At 39.1% G+C, this 21843-nt stretch overlaps 1 protein-coding gene across 2 annotated transcripts; it reads left to right on the forward strand.

Annotated features, from left to right (window-relative positions):
• Positions 1-15490: 15490 nt before the first annotated feature.
• LOC109957967 (prostaglandin E2 receptor EP1 subtype-like) lies at positions 15491-21330 on the forward strand. 2 transcript variants are annotated; one of them, XM_020596232.1, is made up of 3 exons: positions 15491-15668; positions 17076-17986; positions 20385-21330. In XM_020596232.1, the coding sequence occupies exons 2-3, from the start codon at positions 17117-17119 to the stop codon at positions 20652-20654; spliced, it is 1140 nt and encodes a 379-aa protein (XP_020451888.1). In that variant the 5' UTR covers positions 15491-15668; positions 17076-17116; the 3' UTR covers positions 20655-21330. The 2 variants fall into 2 exon arrangements, with proteins under 2 accessions (XP_020451888.1, XP_020451889.1); XM_020596233.1 differs by lacking the exon at positions 15491-15668 and having other exon boundaries at positions 17052-17986.
• The last annotated feature ends 513 nt before the right edge of the window (positions 21331-21843 follow it).

Consider the following 21843-nt stretch of genomic DNA (forward strand, 5'->3'; position numbering starts at 1 on the left):
CACCTTATTCATTCAACAGGAACTGTTTCTGAAATGGTTCACCTACTTCAGGCAGAGAATGATCATCAACCAGAACTGCAGACTGACAGCTGGCACAGAGGAATCATTAAGGCAAATGAACAAGTTAAAAGGATTTGTTGCCCAGTCACATTCAAAGGCACTTAACGGCCAGTTGAAAAGAGACCCTGAAAGAGACATTCCAATTTTGCCAATTTTCCCAACTTCACACACCTGGCCAACCTTTGTATGAAGTGGGTATATTTGGCAAATTGCTGAATTCTGGCGTCCTAAAGGTATGAGGGGAGGACCTTTCAGAGGCTGTTTGATGATCTGGCAAACACTTAGTATGAAGCATACTAAGATCTTGGTTGGATTTGTGTAATTATGTGTGTGTTGATATCTTTGTTTCTACATGTTTGAAAGAATAAAATGAATAAATCAAATCAAATCTTGACACTGCCACATCATTTCCATGTTTTTGCTTGAAACACTGTGAAAGTGATTACATATTCAGCATCTCAAAGGAGGACTTGATGCTTAATGCTTGATGCTCTTGAACCAGCAGTACAGTGTCCCACAAGGATCACTTCTTTAGAAAAGCTCATTCATGCTTTTGTTTCTAATAGGGTAGGCTACTGTAATGCACGCCTGTTTGGCCTCCCTACTAAGACTTAAGGCCCAACTTATTGTCTACAAGTTTCTCAATGGTCTGGGCCCACAAAGTTTGGTGAGTACAAGCCCTGCAGGTGTCTCAGAGCTGCAGGGACCGGTCAGCTAGTGGTGCCCAAGGTTCAAACTGAACAAGGTGAAAGTGCTTTTAGCTATGATGCTGAATCCAGCTCCCATTGGAACTTAGATGTGCCCCAGCTGGAGCCACTTTTAAAACTAAATTAAAGACTGTGTCTTTTTCCACTGCTTTTAAGTAATGTTTCTTAATTCCACCAAATGTCTCAGAGCTGCAGGGACCGGTCAGCTAGTGGTGCCCAAGGTTCAAACTGAACAAGATGAAAGTGCTTTTAGCTATGATGCTGCCCACAGCTGGATCCAGCTCCCATTAGAACTTAGATGTGCCCCAGCTGGAGCCACTTTTAAAACTAAATTAAAGACTGTGTCTTTTTCCACTGCTTTTAAGTAATGTTTCTTAATTCCACCAAATTCTGCACTTTACCTGCTTCTATTTTTGCTTTTGTTTTTCTTCCATTACCCAGTGACCGACTGACTTCACTGTGCTGTTTAGTGATATTTTTAGTTCCCAGCAGAAAGTACGCCCGCCACTGATGTTAAAGTACTCAGAGGTTTGTCTTGAAGTGAAGGGATATAAAATATAATGATAACAGTGAGCTGCCACAGCTATAGTAAAAGTAGCAGGTCTCTACTCATGCATGTTGTTACTTTGTGCTGTCATGTAATTGTTACTTTTAACTGACAATTAATGTTTTATCTAATTTGCATTCTACTGTTTTATCTATATATGCATTTTAATAGTTTATGTATTTGTGTGCATTATGCTAAGCACTTTGAATTTCTTTTATGAAAATGTGTTATATAAATAAACTTGCCTTGCCTTGTTTAATACAACATAAGTTGTGTCTTTCTTTCAGACCTGAGTGCTCAGAGGAATTTGATATCATAGTATTATGTCATGATAGCTCCAGCCATCCATTATCTATACTGCTTATCCTGAAGAGGGTCGTGGGAGCCAATCCCAGCTGACACTGGACGAGAGGTGTTGTACACCAAGGGCAGGTCGCCAGTCTATCACAGGGCTGACATTTATAAACAGACAACAACACACACTCACTCACTCCTACGGGCAATTTAGAGTCACCGATCAACCTAAGCTGCATGTCTTTGGACTGTGGGAGGAAGCCAGAGTACAACTTGATATGCCACAGACCAAGGACAGATAGCATTTTGGAATAAAGAGTGTATTTTGCATGGCTTATAACAATATTATTAAGAATATGTTTGTATGTAAGAATATGAGTAATGAGACTAGTACAGTGAAATCCTGAAAGACCATTAAAATCATCTATAGCAAAAGAAATGTTAGAGACTCCGGTCAGTGCAACCAGAGCAAGGCAAGGTCGTCTCAGGTTGAATTACGATATAGTGCTATGTCAAATTCAAAGCACTGCCAAATGATACACAATATTTTCCTAGAATGCTTGGTCAGGCTCATCACATACACACAGACAGACAGCACACAGTGCTTTAAAGACTTGACAGTCATCTGATATGTCATTTTTCTTCAACAGTCTTTGTGAATCAAGATGTTCATTCCTTGATATCTGAAATTTAAGACCTTTCTGGATGTGCTTTAATAACTAGAATTCATCATAATATGTATTTATAGCTTACGCCTACTCACAATATGTGTGAAATGTGAAAAATCTCAGATCATGCCCAGAGCTTGTAGAAACACATAAATATTATTTGTTCCAGATGTTTGGAAGCCTGGATGCCTGATCTGTTCTTTGAACAGCTGCTGGACAGTCATTTATATATATTAAAACCCTGTTGTTCACTCAAATATACTCTATTTATTCTGACCTATCAGTGAAGGAATTTGACCAGTTTTAGTTTGACTGACATTTGTCTTCATTTGCTGATTCATAGATCTATACTGTCTTATGGTTAATAGAACAAATGTAGCTGAAACAACTTCTTAACCACATTCAATGTGTCTTGTCCCTTACAAGGATATAGCAGTGACTGGCTCAGAGCCTGGCTGTGGTGAGGAGCACCATGTGCCAAACATGGTTTAGGTTCAGTGTGCAAGGATGCCAGGGCATGCCGACATCTTGTAACGTTGTGGTAACACATACATGCATATAACCACTACTTAGGAGCATTAAAATGCCCTACTGATGCACTTTTTCACTTATATCTTACTAAGCACATGTTTTGAGTTTCCATTGAGAGAAAGACAAAAGGGCAGAAGTCAAACCTGAGTCTTCCAGTTGGATTAAATTGACATTACACCATAGTCAAATCACTCTCCTCTTCTCTTTTCTGCTGACTAAAGACTTATTTTCAGTGGAACCACATCTTGTCACTTCACATCTGTTGAGTTTCAAAAGAATGAGCAATAATCTTTTTGTATTGCAATGGATGTGATTGTAAATGTGATGAAGTACCACACATACTTCTAAATATAAACATTTATTTAAAGTGGTAAATACACTATTCCCTGTTTCACCCAAAGTTGCCATATATGGTGAATAAGAAGATATCACCAGCAGACACTTAGCTTATCTTATCATCAGGATGGGAAATGGAGAAACAACTAGCTTTGGCCTGGAGCTATCAAAAATCCATTTACCAGCACCTCTACAACTCAGAAATAAACACATTATAGTTAAAGTGAATTTCATTCATTCATTCATTCATCCATTTGTTCATTTGTTCATTTATTCATGCATTCATTCATTCACAAATTTTATCTGCACAGAAACCAGAGGTCAAAACAACATGTTACAGTGTTATGGGAGGCTATGCATCAGGCTAATCCTTGGTAGGGTGCAGTTACTACCTAGAGTTCTGTCATCACCATGAGGTCACCAGACACCCAGTGGAGGATCCACAGGGTTGATGAGCAAACTCCAGAGATGTTGGACAGAGTTAGGCAGGCTGTTTCCCCTTTTCAAGTCTTTTAGCTAAGCAAAGCTAACCAGCTGCTGGCTCTAGCTTCATATTTAGCATACAGCAAGGGTTCAGCCAGCTGTAACCCAGGGACCACTGTTCTGTCTTGAATGGATGCACACTAGTTTAATAACTGAAAATCACCTTGAATTTTCTAAATATTATATATTGCATATTTTTCTTATTCACAAACAATACTTAACACAAGGAAATGTGCTTTTAAAACAAAATAAAAATGTTGATGCCCACAGAGAAACTACATTACCAAATACATTTTCAGGGACCATTTGCCAAGCCTTCACAGACCACCAGGGGTCTGCGGACCACTGGTTGAAAACCCTTGGCATACAGTGTACAGCCACAAAAGTAATATGAATCTTCTCACGAAACTGTAAGAAGGCATGTGTTTCCCAAAATGTCTATTGCCTTTGAAAGTGCAGGTACATAAAAGTCCTTAATTTACAGAATCAGGAATGAATCTTTCCAGTGTAACACACACACACACACACACACACACACACACACACACACACAGCCTCATGCACTTGATGGCACATGCTCCTCACTGTTTTTCCATCAGGCTTCATCCCTTCAATAGGTAGTGAAGTAGTTTGGCAGAAGCAGAGTCAGGCCACCTACACAGAACTGGCTGCAGTGTGAACATTACCCAGTAACAACTTACATCATTGTCCCCATCAGACAAAGAATGTCTTTCTGTGTTTGTGTGAATAAATACAGTATATTGGAGCACTTGCCAAAACCATGCTCATTTATGTCTCTAAAATGAAGCGGGTTTTAATTGTTCTTTGGCCTTTCGGTGTTTCATACAGAACAGGGAACTATAAAATGGGATTATGTGAAAACCATAAAATGTATATTGGCATTTGCTGTCAACAGTTTGATATACATATATTAGGTTAATGTCTCCACATCCCAGATTCCCTGGATGACATAATGTTCCTTTTATAGAGATGTCTAAACACATTATTTATCATAAGCTAAAGTGTCTCCTGTTGCCTCATAAACAACCTTTTCCAACAGACTGCAGGTTTTTTTGCAGATTTTTTTTAACCTGTAGAAACAAACTAAACTCAGAAAAAAAAATCTGGGGTTGAATCTGGGTTGAACACAGTGCTGCACTGAACATATATGTTTATCAGACTATAGCATGAATGTAATTGTTATGGTTTGTGGACTTGCTTCCTGTTTGGTGCTTTTATTTTGGTTAGATTTCCTGTCTTGTATCACCTCACCTGCCCCAGCTTTACCCCTGTGCACAATCACCACTCATTGTTTTCACCTGTTGCTCGTTATCATCTGTTCTCTAGTCCATATATTCTCCTCCTTTCCCTCACTTACTTGCTGACTTGTTCTCCACACCCTGCCTGTTTGTGTTATTTCTGAAGCCCTGTAGATGTTTGTTGTTTTGTTCCCTACCTTAGCTGCCTCTGGACTGTTTCCCTGCCGTTGTGGGTTTTCAGTTTGTGCCTTCAGGTTTATTTGAGTTTTTGGTTTTGAGTTTATCTACCTAGCTCCCTGACTGAACTGTTCATTGTAGATTCTGTCAACTTCCTTTTGTTATGCTTTGTCAGGTTGAGTTCCATAAGTTATACCCTTGGTCTTGTGTTCAGTTTCCTGTATATTAAAATTTTATTAGAGCCGTTCCTTGGCCTGTGTCCGCATATTTGGGTCCGTCCCATGCCTGAGACCTAACAGTAATTCTAAAGTAGAAATTTAAAGTAGATGCATTACGTAGACTTCACATCATGATAAAAAGACAACAGTGACTTTTCTCAATTTTTTTCACATTTTGTTGAGGATTTGGAAAATACAGTGGATGCACTGTGTATTGTGCGTAATATGGAGCATTAACTGTTTTGAGCAAGAGTGACACAGTATGTTTTGCAGCAAACATGATGGAAAGCAGGATGATAATTTGGTTTCTGGAAACAGATGTGTCAGAGTTCAGCTGTGTTCCTTAAATCACTTTATAGTGATGCCGAGATGCCAATTGATCAGGGAATTAAATGAGGCTGAAAGTACACAGCTCAGTGATGAGCCTTTCATCCAGCATGGAGTCTCACCATGTTCACGGAGGGGGGAGGGGCAGGACAATGACTGATCACTCCTGCACCCCGTCCCAGCTGTTCACGTTTCATCATCACAGCAACAAAGAGAACAAACATCCATGACTAAATGCAATGATTTTACATAATGTTTTATGTGCATTTTCTATGTTTGGTGCTGCTGAATCACCTTCTCTCTGATGTAACGACCTATATTTATTCTCCAGATGACCTAGATTAACTATCACCAGCACCACGACTTCTAAGCCATGCAAATCAGTGTTTTTATTTACAGTATATTAAGGCTTCCCTTAAACCTTAAACTCTAAAAGGAATGCTAAGTTATGAGAATGAGTCAGACTGAATAAATCCAGGGTTATATTTGAGACTTTGCATGAAATTGTGCATAAATCTGTACTGGTCACCCAGGTTGGATTTCTAACTGGGCAAAGTCCCAGAAATTACCAGGAGCCCTGAAAGCTCACGTTCTTTCTGTGTCATGTGGTTTGAGAGACTTTGATATATTGAATATCTGTTTAGGAACCTTCATTATTTCAGTTTGGTGCATCCATCTAGCATATTTCTAACAAAGGTAGTGTGCCATAGACAATACTCTGTAACAATAGGCTACTATATTAACATTTTGTAAACACTGGATAGTTTATAATACACTATAATGGCATTTTAAGCTGATATAGAGACAGTGTTTATGAATGTATTTGTCAAAACCTCTCATGTGAATCATCCATAACTTGTGTATAACCAAATACTGAATGACTGGAAATCACAGCTGTAATCATTATATATCAATACATTATTATAATATTCTTAATTAAATTTAACAATGAGGATATTTTCACTTATAAATAATATGCTCACTGTCCATGACAATATGAGCAAACTCCATGTATTGTGACTGAAAGGCTGGCAAGAAATCTATTAAGTGTGCCTTGAGTCAAGAAACCTCATTGTTTATCATTTCTGCCTGCCTGAGAATGATGTGTACATGTGTGTAAACACACCTATAACTATCATTAAAGCTATAACTGTGTATACACCAGTTACAGATGCTTGGCAGAAGTCGTAATTCTTGACAAGTAAATACTTTTAAATGTTTGTATTTGTTTCACAAATGACATAATGTGCAATTAGGAGTTTGGAGCCCCCCTGACAAATTTCCTAGAAAAAAAGTTCTGTCTGTGAGCAGAGCAGAGATGGTCTGAGCAGAGGCAAACACAGTATGAACTATCAGCAGTATTAACAGAATCAATGAGCTGGCATGTTATTTTTGCCATGTCACCAAAGTACACTTAGTCCCTCAGTGAGAACTATGCTGAGCAGCAGACGTTTCAAGGTCAGATCAGTGAGTTATCTGTCTGTCTGTCTGCCAACACTGGCTCCTATAGTGCCACAGCTATGTGCATGGTCTGCACTAAATCTGTTGTACTCATCCCTGCATTAACTGTTCAGGCTACAGTCAAATACAGGGGGAAGTAACAGGAGGCAGGTGTCCAGCTACTTATGCAAGCCCTTTCCCAATCAAGCTAAGCCCTCTGGACCATTTATAACTTGAATATGACGATCATATTAAAGATGTCATTGTTAGAGTTTGTCTTCTTTACTCTAGGTCAGAGAGCACATTATGATCAATTAAAAGAGCTGGGCAATAACTCTTGAGTCCTACTGAATCCCTTTGATTTGAAGCCTTAAGCTGCACCATGCTGCCACTGATACGTCATCCTGGCCATGAGATAGATGATGAAATGAAAGTAGAAAGGATGGAGCGTGCGAGAGCCAAGAGATGGATGCATTCAAAATTCCAACCAAACCATGACTATACCTGCTCCTATTAGTGTTGATATTGTAAATCTCAATGGAAAACATCCAGTGTGATGTTGTATGATTGAGGTCTTTGCTGATTAATAACTATCTGCTTGTCTCACAACTAGTCACTTTTATCTTTGTAATTTGTATAAAATACTTCTGATGCTTGTATAATCAGAGGGAATCACTCTATCAAACAAACAGCAAGAAGCAAAAGCTGAATTTATATTTAGAAAACCTGGAAAATAAAACCAACTCTCTATCAGTCCGGTCACATATTTTCCACAGTTTGTTTATGACAAATTAAAGTTATGACGTGTGGGAGCCTTTTAGCAAGATGGCAGAAAGTTCGAAAATATTTGTGCACTAAGTGAGACAATGGAGCTTTTATTACAGGGTTGATGAGAGGCAAATATTTGTCTCTGGTTTCAGTGGCACAGGTCAGAAACAGAGAGAAAGAAATGAGCAGAGTGATGGCCCTTGTTTTATGTCCTTTCATCACCATATGGTTCTGTGGATCAACTAATGGGTTCATTGTTGCAGGCTAGATTCTGTTTGTCTTCATTGCAGAATGTTTCATGTTCTTTGACCACAGCTGAAAAATAACATCAAAGCCTGTCTGTAACCAATAGCAAATTTCACTGAGCATTTAAAAAAAAATGTTTTATTTCTGGAAGTATACTTATTCACTCTTATTAATTCTTGCCCAGGGCGGATCTAGAACATTTTGGACGCGGTGGCCAGGCTGGAGCACAGACTGAGAGAGGGGTGGCACATTTGAAATACATGGAAAAAATGTTATTTAAACTAATTCTATGAAATTATAAACCATACGTTTTTAAGAATAAATTACTTTATTTTGTGCAAAAATGAGAGGCATATCGTGATTTGTTTAGCTAACTTTGACAGCATTGAGTGTTTACTCCCAGCTAGGGACATCGCTGCTGCACAGTAGTTCATCAGCCATGCCACGTACTCCATTACAACACAGTGGGAGAAATGAGTGCAAATATCATGCTGTATGCATAACATAAATTATAAGTAATTTTGACAAATATCAATTATAATGCAGTGGCACCCTGGCCACCCCTTGGCTCCACCCACGTGTTGCCACACAACAAAGGCGAAACAGCCAAAATACTGTAGTGCTTAGCTAAGTTAAGCTAACAGCTTTCCGGCTTTAGTTTCACGGTTACTGTACAGACATGAGAATGGCATTCATCTTCTCATCTGGTTCTCCCAAATAAGATAAAACAGCATATTTATCAAAATGGTTTCAGGTAAGAGGTTAATGTGTGTGACTGATGGGATGGACTAAGTGTGTGTCCATGTGTGGGTGGGTGGGTTAATGGGTTGTTGGGTACCTTTGTCACATCTTCTTTTAATATCACCTCTGCTGATGTAATGGACATGCTATGTTTCATAAACTTTATTGTGCAGCAGACCAATTTTAAATAACACCTCCCCTCTTTTATTCACACCGATGGAAAAGCTCATTAATCACTACACAGAGATGAGTCCTTTCAGTTTTACTACACACAGAGACATCAGCACAACAACTGAGTGTGGCATGACGGTGGGCATTGTTATCGTGGATCAGGTTGTTCACTGTGCTCAGATATGGTGCAATGTTTCTGCTTCTATTTTCTACTTAGTGAAGTGCTGCAGCAGATCTGAATTTATTCTTCTCTGATTAAACAAGGAAAGTGAAAATCGCATTTATCAAGTAGCACAAAAGATTAATGTCCTCTAAGTCATAATTATTCTTGTATGAAACTTCTCTGTTTGTGTCCAACATAAACCAAGCACATCAGCCAACATAGTTCCTGTATACATTCATTCAGATATTAACTAAACATGCGTTCAGGGTAGGAAAAATCTGATCTGATGTAGATTGTTTAAATACTGATATGGAAGTAAAATTTATTTTCATGATGAAAAAAATTATTGGGGTGGGGACACAAAAATTATATAGTTTTACACTGCAAATGCAACTAGAAATAAAATGTAAGAATTTCACTTGTTAGACCAGCATTTAATTAGTAAAACTGTCTGATATGCATTTCCTGGTACCGTTCAAGACTTTCTCACTGCTGAGTCACATCATAACATTGTACTGAGGGTTGAGTGTAAAAGGAAATTTATACATTAACATCTTTTCTGTATTTTAGAAAAAGGTCACAGTGTTCAAACTTGCAAAATATCATCAATGACCAAAATTAAAACCCCGGGAGACTGTTCTCTGCATAATCATGAATTTTTCAGTTAGAAAGAGTTTATCATCATATCCAGAAGACTAGTAGCACAAAACTTCTATCCAATTTACTGCAAATGAAGTCACAGTGGCAATACATTTTGCTTGAGGAAATTTTAGATGATGATCTGTGACAGGGAAAGTGTATGGGAAATATTTTCAGTAGAGACTGTGCTTGTAGTTGGCAAATCCCAGCAGTGGATGGCCACAACAACCAAGCTGGTTTCACAGCCATGGTAATGCTATACTGTTTTAGATCTCTGGACACTAAACGAGTGCCTTCTCCTCTTGCTCCAGCCCTCTAAGCCGCAACAATTGAATTTTGACACAGATCATAAATTTCACAGTGTCATCATGTAGACTTTGCTGTGATATACTTCCCAGAGTGAGACATCACCAAGTCATCATCTCTGAAGAGAGATTGCTACAGGAAGCCATTCATTGTCTTTACTGTCCTGTTTTACTTTACTGACCCAAAGGACAAACATAAGTGGGGTGAAAGAAGCAGTGGGAATTCATAATAATCTGACATTCTGACCAGAGAAAGACATGAGCAGACAACCACTACCACACATATTTACATATTTCATTGTGCACAGTACGTCAGCTTTGACCAATCACAGCCTGACTGAAAAACTTGTGACAGATTTATAAGAAAGAGAAAAATGAACACGTCATTCAGTAAGAATTTTCATTTGACATTAACAGTTCTGCAGAGGAAAAGTTAGATTGATTTGCTGTGAGGACTTTGGCCGACCTTTGTGAATATTGAGCCATATGAACTTTAGAACCATTCTCCATTTACTGTATGTGTTATTGATCGTAACAATACCTGAGCACAGCTACTGCATATAAAGGAAGTATAAAGAAAAACAATATACTTCTAGTTTTGCACCACTAAGTGAACAACAAAAACAGATATATGGTATCACTTGTTTACAACTCTGATACAGTGAAAGAGCAGAGTCGACACCAGTGACACTAAAAGAAGGAAAAAAGCTGTTGGTCAGTCTGTTTGGCAGTGAACAAGACAAAGAATCTTCTGCCGTGCTATGGACCTTGTGAGGCTGTGCATCACTATAGCAATGCTTTAAGAGAAATACAATTGTTAGCATTCTAACATGCTCACTGTAACAGCGCTATTAGCTGAAGTTTAGCAAGTAATGTTTGCGCTCTTCATCATTTTAATTTAGCATATCATCATGCTAACATTGTTAAATGGCAGTAAACACAAACCACTGCTGAGGCTGAACTTGTTTTTCAGGCATTTTTTTTGCTAAGTATTTGACAAACTAACATTTTGACCAGAGAATGGCTCTGAAAAGTCATTTAAAAATACAGTAATTGCATTTCATTTTGAAGGGGAATGTTTGAACCAAATTTTATGTCAATAGAGCCAGTTAATGTCTGCTTACTTATTCAGCTCCACACACATGCATCGCCAATTAATTGCAAAGTGGGTGTGGGATTATTGGTTTTGGTAAATTACAGAAACTACCAGGCAATCTCCAGTTTACAAAATTGACATCCCTCATTTTAATAAGTTCTGGGATGTGATGCATCTTGTTGGGTGGTTGAGGGAAATTTGTGTTTAGCAATATTGTGTTATATTAATAAAACTAGACTTGCATTGACTAGTTAGCGCCTAGAGGCAGTTCTTTTATATCAAACACGACCAACTCTAAAACTTTTTAGGTTTTCATGTGAAGCCTGTTCCAAGACCACCACAGTCAGCCTAGTTCTAGATTTGCAAGTAATTCATCTGAATACCGTGCTGCTTAGAGAACACACAACAAAACAAAGCCAAAGGTGAACAATGGCAGCTGTTTTAGCACTGCAAGGGAAAATATTTGGTCTGGTTATGCTTCTGAAAAGTCTACATAAAACACACAGTTTATCAATCTAGGCAAGGTACTCCAGGACATTAATCCATGTGCTGGCATCCATGTGTGACTTCAGAGGCTTTTGGTTTCTTTCACATCATGTCACATCAGGGGATTAATCTGCACTGCTGTGGAAAGACAGGCTGAATAGAGCAGTCCTCTCTCTAAACATTTTAATTCTGTTCATTCAAACGCTCCAGTAAATATCCAGTTGCATGTTTCAACACAGGACAGCAAGTTAATGCTTCCTACTCATTTGCTTTGGTGTTTGGCATCAAACATCGCATCAGCGGTGCATTACCCAGAATAAAGAACAACTGTGAGTATTTGTGGATTTCACCATTATAAATGTGTTATTTCTTTTGGCAGAATGTGCACTCCCTCTGATCTTTGCAGAGTTTGAGACATACAATAAGCAAAACAGTGAGTGAATATTGGAAATGACCTCAGGGTTACAGCCAAACAGTCAGACAGGCAGCAGTTTTTAAATAATTTGCACTAGCAGGAGTATGTGTTTCATCAGAGAATAGAAGCTCAACTTGTCTCTATCCCGACAGCATGTTTGTCTCCTCTTCTCTCGGTCGAATATTCTCATGCAAACATTTCAGTGTTTCATTAGTGTCCAGGAGTTTTTGAGGCGCCCAGACAGACTGCATGTGGCTTTCCACTCATAATAACCAGCATTTTTGTAAACTGTCACTGAGGAATATGGTAGCACATGACTCTGTGGTTACCATTGCCGCATTGAACACGTTTACACAGTGTCACATTGTTTTATTAAAACTAGCACTTTGCAGTTGTGAAAAATATTGAATGGGGCCGAACCTCCTTGCTGTAAAAAAAGGGGGGGGGATCATAATTCATATTTTAGAGTTACTGGAAAATCAAAGCTTCAAAGCTATCTGAATGGCAAGAAATACTCAATCTCTCTGACATACAGGCATGTGCTCTGCAGAAAGGAATGGATGAGAGAAACTGTTAAACTGTTGTGTCTGGGGAGTTTTGAGTCTCGTGACCAAGATGGAATAATTGTGTGCACATGCAACATGAAAAGTTGTTGCTTTTTCTTCAATATTGCATTTCCAGCTTCAAGAACAGCTAGAGATCTTACTGTAAACTTTCCCATCCATCTCAGAATGCTTCTGTGATCATCAGGTATGCAGAATTATTTTACTATGTGGGATAGGAAAGGGTGTAGAAGGAACCACAAACTCACAAACCCCAGACTTAGTATTGGAAGGGCCAGTGGGCTGCAGAGGCCAAATGGCAGCATTTGTAAGAGCAACTGATGAGGAAAGTGGGGGCAACAGGGTCTCCATTCAGAGCTGGAGGAATAACACACATGGCAGCCAAATGCTTGACTGTTGCAGCTTTGAGACTAAATGCGCACCAGGAAAGGAAGACAATAAGACATGAACTATTGGTAGTTTTGTCCAAGAGCAACAGACAATGCAACATGCTAGTGTGGTAACAGGATGCATAAAAAATTCAATCAAAGCAGTCAATCAAAGCAACTGATGCTTATGCCTTGTAATTTTTAATCCTGAATTGGGCTTTGAAATCAAAAACAGTCTGGTCAGAAATAACTGTGCATACATTTACAGTCTTTCTGTCTTTGATTATTGCTAGGAACTTTTAATACATCTATAAAAACTACAAGCTAAATAAATTTGGGAGCAGGTTCCTAAAAGCAGTGGCTACAGTGTCGTCTATTCTGTCAGTCTGCTTTTTTGGTCCTGACAAAAACAATCTGATAACTGTTGGATTTCTAAGAAATGTAGTCCAGACATTAATTATCCCTGAAGGATGGATACTACTGACTTTGATTATTTTACTTTTCATTTAGTGCCAACAGGTTCATAATTTTATTTTAAAGCTATTTATGGAATTTTAAGCCTTTATTATAGACAGGAGAGTGATGACTAGAAATAAGGGAGAGTTACAACAGATGTGCCCAACCAGACTCCACCTGATGATGTCCAGCATTTGTGGTTAGCATCTTAACCCCTGAATTACAGGGGTGTCCCAATTGTCTTTTTGTTTTTTGTTTCTTGTTGTGGGGCATTTTATCCCTTTATCAGAGAGGCAACAGCTAAATGAGGGGAAAGACAGATTGGAAACGACATGAACCCAGCTGAACACAAAAGAAGGACACGGTGGTTCATAGTCAGATTCTTAAACCCCCAGGCAACCAAGGAAGCTGGAAAACAGTTGGGATAATCTAGTGCTGCCATCAGGGCAAACATTTTAATTTGTCCACTACTTTGGTATGTGTTTGAATACATGCAGGACTAATGACATTCCCGTCAGCCTCAGCTGGTCTTTGTGTGAAGAACTAATTAATGTTACAATGTTAGTACACAAAACTAAGACGGTGAACATGATAAACATCTGTCAAACATCAGCATGTTGAAATTGCCATTGTGAGTATACTAACTTTAGCATATAGCTCAAAGCCCTATTGTGCCCAAATACAGCCTCAAGAGCTGCTAGCACAGCTGTAAACACGTTAGTTAAAAAGTAAAAATCACGACAGTGGTTCTACATCCAAACCAAATATGTTTCTTGTTCAGTGTTGCTGTTAAAGGTGTTTGTGCTTATTACTCTTTAAAACTTTAACAGATGTACCTGCACCTTTACAAATGAACATGTCCCTATAGACATTTTTTATATTTTGACAGTTGGACGTGCAGTGAGAGGACAGCTAAGTTCACAGATGTGTTACAACCAGGACAGCCTCACATCCTGAGTTTTGGAAACCAATTTAGGTGTCAGTGCCTACCTCTGCTTTCTTCCCTGTGAACCAGCAGCCAATTTCAAATGTTGCTTTTACTCTGTTTCCAAACCACAACTTGATCAAGAATGTGTCCAGTTGGGCTGCCAGGCCATTTTAAAATTAAGACAAACATGACCACCTGTCTCCAGTTGGCAGCAAAGGAATCAAAATCACAGATACATTATGCCTCCTTGTGGTTTTTCCTCTCAGACTGTCAATCAGTGAGAAGAAAAACTGACATGTTAATGCAGCTGAAGAAGCCCCAGAACTAACATCAGAGTCCTTGAGAAACATGTGGATCTTTTCTGAGGGTGAACTGGACTTTTCCACACCTTTGCTATGGGTTTCCATAATCCATGAGTAATTGGATCAAACTGTAAAGCAAATAACTTTTAAAATAACTTTAATAATTTAATAACTTTACTTAACTTCACATACCAGTCTGAGCTACCTCCTGTGTCATTTATTGAGAGAAATGAAATGGAAAGCAGCTCTAACAGCACATCCACTACTTGATCTTTTTAGACAGATGATACCCCAGAGGTTATTTCAAGCACAGTGTTGCGCATTAAGAGAAAGAAAATAGACTATGAAACTGAATCTGTACACTGATCCAGACTTCAGAAAACAAAAACAATTTCTTCACCACGAATCGACCACAACCAGTAAAATTCAGCAACCTTATTCGTATGAACTGTTTCAATACCAAGTGCGCAATTTATACATTTTGGCGATGTTGTGCGTAATAATCGAAGACATTTAAACAAGTAGCTCTACACGGCGCGCTGTCCAAAGATAAAACAGGCCTGTTCGACATAATTTCTCGGAAGTGTAGGTGCCATACATAAAGTGAGTAACGACAATAAAGGGCTTTGTGTTTAGATGAACACAGAAAAGCGACAGACAACGAGGGATGCGCATGAACTGGAGACGCACAGCGGCAGTGACGCCCACACAGACCGAAGGCAGAAAGGCGTGCTATAAAAACTTCACTGAGTATTTTAGTGTTTAGTGGGATCCTTTACAACCTTCAAGCCACCATGCAGGAGCCAGACGGATTCAGCCATGGAAATACTCCGCAAAGCACACCGAGGGAAACGTGATTTCTGAAAAAGACATTTTTATCAACTGCTAAATATTTTTCTGGGTATCTGTTCGACAGTGAAAACTATCTTTTGAATGTTCAGCGGGACTGGGAAATATATCGGAACTATGGCGTGGTAAGCCTCTTTTTTAAAATTCAAATAAAGTGAAAATAAACAAAGTGGACATTTTTCCAAGAGAAAGGGATCTGAGGTGATTCAAATTTAGGATCTAAACTGAAGAAGTAGGTGGCATCATTGTTAAAAAAAAGAGATTAAAAAACCCCATAATATTCTACAAACGGGAGCAAATTTGTGTAAATAACCATCTGAAAGCAGTTCTTCCAAAAGGGAGAGAAACTGTACAGGGATGGGAAATATGGCCTGGGGAAAGTTTCTATTGTTCATCAGACTAATGGGTTATACATTTGCTTCATATTAGACTACATAATAATCAGACCTGAAATATCATTAGGCACCCTGAGAGAAATCTGAATAGTTAATTGCTTTATAGGGTCAGTTTGTCAGGTACAGTATGAGGCTACCTGATATGAAAAACAACCTCTATATTATCATGATGCCTGATATTAAAGAACATACGTGTAGCTTCACCCTGATTTTTAATACATTACTTTTAGTTATAGTGTTGCTGAGAAGTGTTTTCTGTTTTTGACCTGTGTTTTACCAAACTAAACCTGAGTCATGATTTTTTATTTAATTTTTCACATTACTGTCTTCATCGTGTCTGTGATTCTAAGGTTGCTGAAATATTTTACCGTAATTTTTCTCTGACACCATGGTTGGACAGACCAGTTGTCAAGTTCCACAAACAACAGTTTAGAAGATAAATTACAGAAGAGTCTTCTATGAAGAATTATAAGGTATTAAGAATTTATAGAGGTGGGTTAACTTTTATTATAAGCCCTCTTAATATTAAAAATACAAAGATTACACATTTAATGGCAAAACTGATGAAGCCTCTTAGATGAGAGGTGAAACGTCTTTGACCTAAAAACCTAGTCCAGTTGATTTTTTAAAAGTTTTTTACAGCTTACTATGACCTGGATGACTGAGAATCTGCACAGACATTTAAGGGCAAACCAGCATAAAGTTTCTTAGTGAGGTGTTGGTCCAAAACAATGTTACTTCTTCCTGTCATACAGTCTCTGGACTCTACCGGAAGGATGAACATCATTCTTCCAAAAGACATTCCCTCATTTGGTGTTTAGATGGGAGAGACGCTGTCTGACATGTTGGTCCAAAATCTCTCATAGGTGTTGTTATCTTGAGCTGTGAAGGTCATACTGTATGTTTCACCTCATTTTCTTACTCTTCAAACCATTCAGTGGCCCCTCATGAGCTCCATGGAAATGGTTACATTTGTGTTTCTACATGTTTATTAAGGTTTTACCTTTAATTTTCACACATTACATGCCTAACTTTTACAGTTTTCATTTTTATTCTAATAATATCAACAGAATCCTTATGTGCTCCACAGTTTCTTGGCTCTTTATAAATCAGATCTGCCTCTTCTTTCTCCTGCAGCCTCCCATCACTATGGACCTCATGACTGTGCGAGTTCAGTGATGTTAGCTTTGAGCCACTACAATTCCTCTGCCTCCCCGCTGCTCCTTCATTTCTCTAATGACCTTGGAGGGACGTTGGAGGACAGGGTGGCTGTTGAAGGGTTTTTGCAACAGGGGAACTTCACTTCCATGCAGCCGACCACCAGCGGTGCCATTGTCGTAATACTGTCCATGACACTGGGCATCATCTCCAACATTGTGGCCCTCTTCATCCTGGTTAATGCCTACTCCCTGCAGCGACGGCGCTCCAAAGCCACATTCCTTCTGTTTGCCACTTCCCTGGTGGTCACAGATTTCATTGGCCATGTGATCCCTGGTGCCCTGGTTCTCAGACTCTACCTCTCTGGAGGTGTGCACCCCAAGGATTTCAACTCTTCTGATGGTATGTGTCAGTTCCTGGGTGGCAGCATGGTGTTCTTTGGTTTGTGCCCACTCTTCATGGGCTGTGCCATGGCTGCCGAACGCTGCCTGGGTGTCACTAAGCCGTTACTGCACTCATCCCTGGTCACCAAAACCCGCACAAAGATCTGCCTGTCTGTCATCTGGCTGGTAGCTCTGGGTGTGGCCCTGCTGCCCTGCTTTCATTTGGGCTCTTACACCTATCAGGACCCAGGAACCTGGTGTTTCATTAAAGTGCTCAGTGACACTGAGGAGGTGGATGTAGCATTTGTTGTTCTTTTTTCTGGACTTGGTTTGACCTCGCTAGCTGTTGCACTGGTATGTAACACGATCAGTGGACTGACGCTGGTGGTCGCTCGGCTTAGGAGGAAGCTTGGCTCCCATCACTCAGCCAAGTCCCACGACATAGAGATGGTAGTGCAGCTGGTCGGCATCATGGTTACGACATGTATCTGCTGGAGCCCTCTGCTGGTGAGTATCAGGAAGTACAATGGCTACACAGAGCAAGGTCACAATAACAATACAGACACCATAACAAACACCTGGGCTACATACACACTCTGAAAGCACTCTATCAATTCACACAAGTAAAAATGCAGTAAAAAGCATATTATTAGAATAAGCCAGCTCTAATACAAGTTTGTTATTGTTACAGGCCACTGTCAGATTCAGAAAGTCTTACTAGCTCTACAATATTTTTAGCTTAAGCACTCACACACAAGTGGCTCACATAGGTGTTTTCACTTATGTTGCCTGATAGGCAACATAACAGGCCTGATAGGTCTGTGTGAACATGCACTTGATTGACAGCTCCCTCACTATCTTATCAGTGTTGTTCCACCTGTTATGGCAAAGTCAGATGATAATCAACCTGGGAAATGTACCCGTGTGGTCAAAAGCAGAAGGGGACAGGAAATAGCAATGGCTGGGTTGTAAACATAACCTGCCCAAGCTAGCACGACTAGCGGGCTAACAAGAGCACTCCACAGAGTTGTAAATTGTATCATGTTTAATCAGTCACTAACCTCTGTCCTCACACTCACACCTACTACTGTGTGTTTAAAATAGTAGTATTTTTGAAACATCTGTTAGAATAACAACACTTAATATGAGTATCAAATTAGCAACAGGTTAACTATAATGCAGTCTTTTCTAAAAGAAAACATAAAACTGCATTTTGTAGTAGCTAGATCAAGTAGCCTAGGCTCTCAGCTCCTTTGTGTTCTTTCTGGATTTTCATTGTCCACTTGACTTTGCTCAGTCATCATCAAAGAACAGGACTCAAGGAAATCAGTAATTACAATCAATCAATAATTTACACAAATAATACAGTGTACAATTATCAGGAAGACAAGGTCAGTTATCAAACACTGATGGCAGATTTTGCTGCATTTCCTTCAAAGAGGGATGGGCAGATCGATGCCTTATATATCAAAGCTACCAGTATGAGCATCAGATTTACCATCAGTTTGATAAATACTAAAAGCTTGATACACCTCACGTCAAATTGGCTTCTGGGGACATGAGCCCTCCGTGGTGCACACACTCTTTGCCTTGCTGCATCTTTTGCATGATTGCACTCAGCAATCACTTGATAGGTCAAAGAATTCACACAACACACATTTGTTATTTACCAACTGCCTTGTGTTTTAGCATGATTATGATTATGTAATTAACAGAACAGAAATGCTGAACCTTGATGCTTTGGTGTTATAAATGAAAGTGAATTCAGAGGTAAATTATAAGAAGCATAACCATCATAAATGATGACAGAGGTGATAAGTAACTAAGTAACTCAAGTATTGCTCTTCCCAGCATAACAGTATATTAGCAGTTTTTAATAAGAAAAAGGTATTGGTAGGATATTGATGAATTTGGCCCTGGTGTTATTTGGTAGCTGATTGACACCAAACAATACCAAGTTGTCAGAACAAACACTTTGTGGTATTGCCCACCCCGACCAAATAAAGTGAGAATCTGAATCTGACTTGAGCCTGGCCTCCTGTCAGTTCCTGAGGGCCTGGTTAAGTTGATGCTGGTCAACTATTACTCTGAAAAAAGAAAAGAAAAAAAATGAAGAAATTATGAGACAATGGGCCCCTGGGTGCAGACATATAAAAGATCCCTACCCCTCCTACTCTTCTAGGAGCAAGACACACAGATTAGATAATCATGTGATTTGTAGTCAATTGTTGTGTTCCTTTATAGTCATTTTCAAGGTTCAAGGATTTTATTGTCAATTCACCATATGTGCAGGACATACAGAAAATCGAAATACTGTTTGTTCTTACTTGTTGTGTGTCTGTTTTACCTGATTTGCATCTCTTTGTGGTTTTGTCTTTGGGGGCTTTTCTGTCTCTTTTCAATCATTTTGTGTCTATTTTTAGTGATTTTCAGTCATTGCAGTTGTTTTCCTTTTTTTGTTTCTGGTTTTGGGGCTTTTTGTCATTGTTTTGTAGTCATTTATTTAAATTTCCATCCTAAAGGTCAACAGCCTGGTCAGTCATGGTTCTCTGGTCTAGGGACCCCCTAACCCTTTGGGACTCTTGCCCTGTGCCCTGCAGGCCCATTCAGTAATCCATCTATGTATGCAACATTAATTTTAATACAAAAATATAAAAACATAGTGTATTTATGTCACAATACCAAACATATTTTTTTGTATTTGTATTTGTTGTAAGGTTTTATAATAAAAACTAAACAAATACTGTAGAAGCATGTTGTGATGTTATGATATGATAACACTTTATAATATCATTGCAGAGCCTTTGGGAGACCAGTAAGAGAACAGTCATCGCCGTAATGACAGTCTGAACAGACGCCATCCTTCCTCACATAATAATTGCAAGCATTTATTTCATGCCTGCAGATCTTTGGCCTGATGTCTGTGATCCGCTCCTACACGGGATCCATTGGGGATGACCTGTCCAACTATAAAACCCTGATGGTGATGGGCGTGAGGCTGGCCACGTGGAACCAGATCCTCGACCCCTGGGTCTATATCCTGCTGCGCCGCACTGTCCTCCGTAAAATCTACCTCATTGTTAAGTGCCAAGCAGGCCTGAGGGGTAATATATTAGGCCGGTGGGAGCCTACGTCTTTCCCCACTTCAATGAAGAAGGAAGTCAACCAAGTGTGAGTTGAGAGAAAGACTGATATAATACTTTGTGGAAGCACTTTACCACCAGGACAATGAACATCTAAAGAGCTGGGCATATAAAGGCATTTAGAAGAGACCCATGTAGAAGATGGAGGAAGGAACAAACCTTGTGGCTGTGATGGCGGAGCAGAACAGTTTAGACATGCAGATTGACATTTCTGGACTGGCCCACTTTAGTGAGGGTTAATGAAGTCTATAAAAATGCTACTCCATCAAAGTTTATTAGGGATATAATTGTCTGAGCTAACAAATGGAAGCTAGCTAATGCTATGATTTTGCACAAAATATCAAAAACTTTATATAGTTTGCTTATAATAAGTGAACATTCCTTGTTGCATATTTCATATTCTCAGTCAGGCTACAGTCATGCATATGAAACATACCCTGTCCAGAGACCCACAAGCAAAACCTACAGGGGTATTATAGGGACTAAGGATTATTCATTTTTATTTCTGTCCCATTTTCACCACCTTTGAACATAAAAATAAATTACACACTGATTTTCTCTTACATTACATAAATGTGGAGGAAACATGGCATCCATCAGACGGCGCTCCAGAGTAAGTGTGCACTATTTGTGATGCTAAGTCCTCTGTTGAATGTATTTCATGAGGAAATGTTGATATTCGCATACTGTGGTGTTTATGTATGTTTACATTTAAATATGCTTTCCATGTGTTTAAACAGTGTTTTATGTGAAACCATGTAAATTAATACTTGAACTATACCCTCACTTTACTGAGGAAATGTAAAGTACTTTGAATGTAAATAAAACAATGCAAGCTTTTCTCAGATTTTTTGACTAATTGTTTTTTTGCCATTATTTTCCTGATAAATAGGCCTGAGTAAAAAAAAAAAAAGGAGGATACTTGTCTGGTTAATAAATACACTACACTGCATACAGTGGTACAGAGGTGTAGCTAGATATCGAGCTGTATATTGTCATTTCCAGTGAGCTGCTTTCATACTATGCATTGAGAAGTACTCAAAGCAATCCTCTGTTAAGCTCCTAAAGTTTGCTGATGATACAATGGTCATTGGTCTCATCTGAGATGGTGACGAGTCAGCCTACAGACAGGTTGAGCAGCTGGTCCTGTGGTGTAGCCACAACAACCTGGAGCTGAACACGCTTAAAACAGTGGAGATGACAGTGGACTTCAGGAAGAGC

Source organism: Monopterus albus, unplaced genomic scaffold (genome assembly GCF_001952655.1).
Source record: "Monopterus albus unplaced genomic scaffold, M_albus_1.0 scaffold29.1, whole genome shotgun sequence".
NCBI classification, from domain to species: Eukaryota; Metazoa; Chordata; class Actinopteri; order Synbranchiformes; family Synbranchidae; genus Monopterus; species Monopterus albus.

Bases quoted from the DNA above. Each gene is read 5' to 3' on its own strand.
- LOC109957967 (XM_020596232.1), top strand. From the start codon at position 17,117: ATGTTAGCTTTGAGCCACTACAATTCCTCTGCCTCCCCGCTGCTCCTT. The intron at 17,987-20,384 runs GTGAGTATCAGG...TCATGCCTGCAG, and splicing joins TCTGCTGGAGCCCTCTGCTG to ATCTTTGGCCTGATGTCTGT.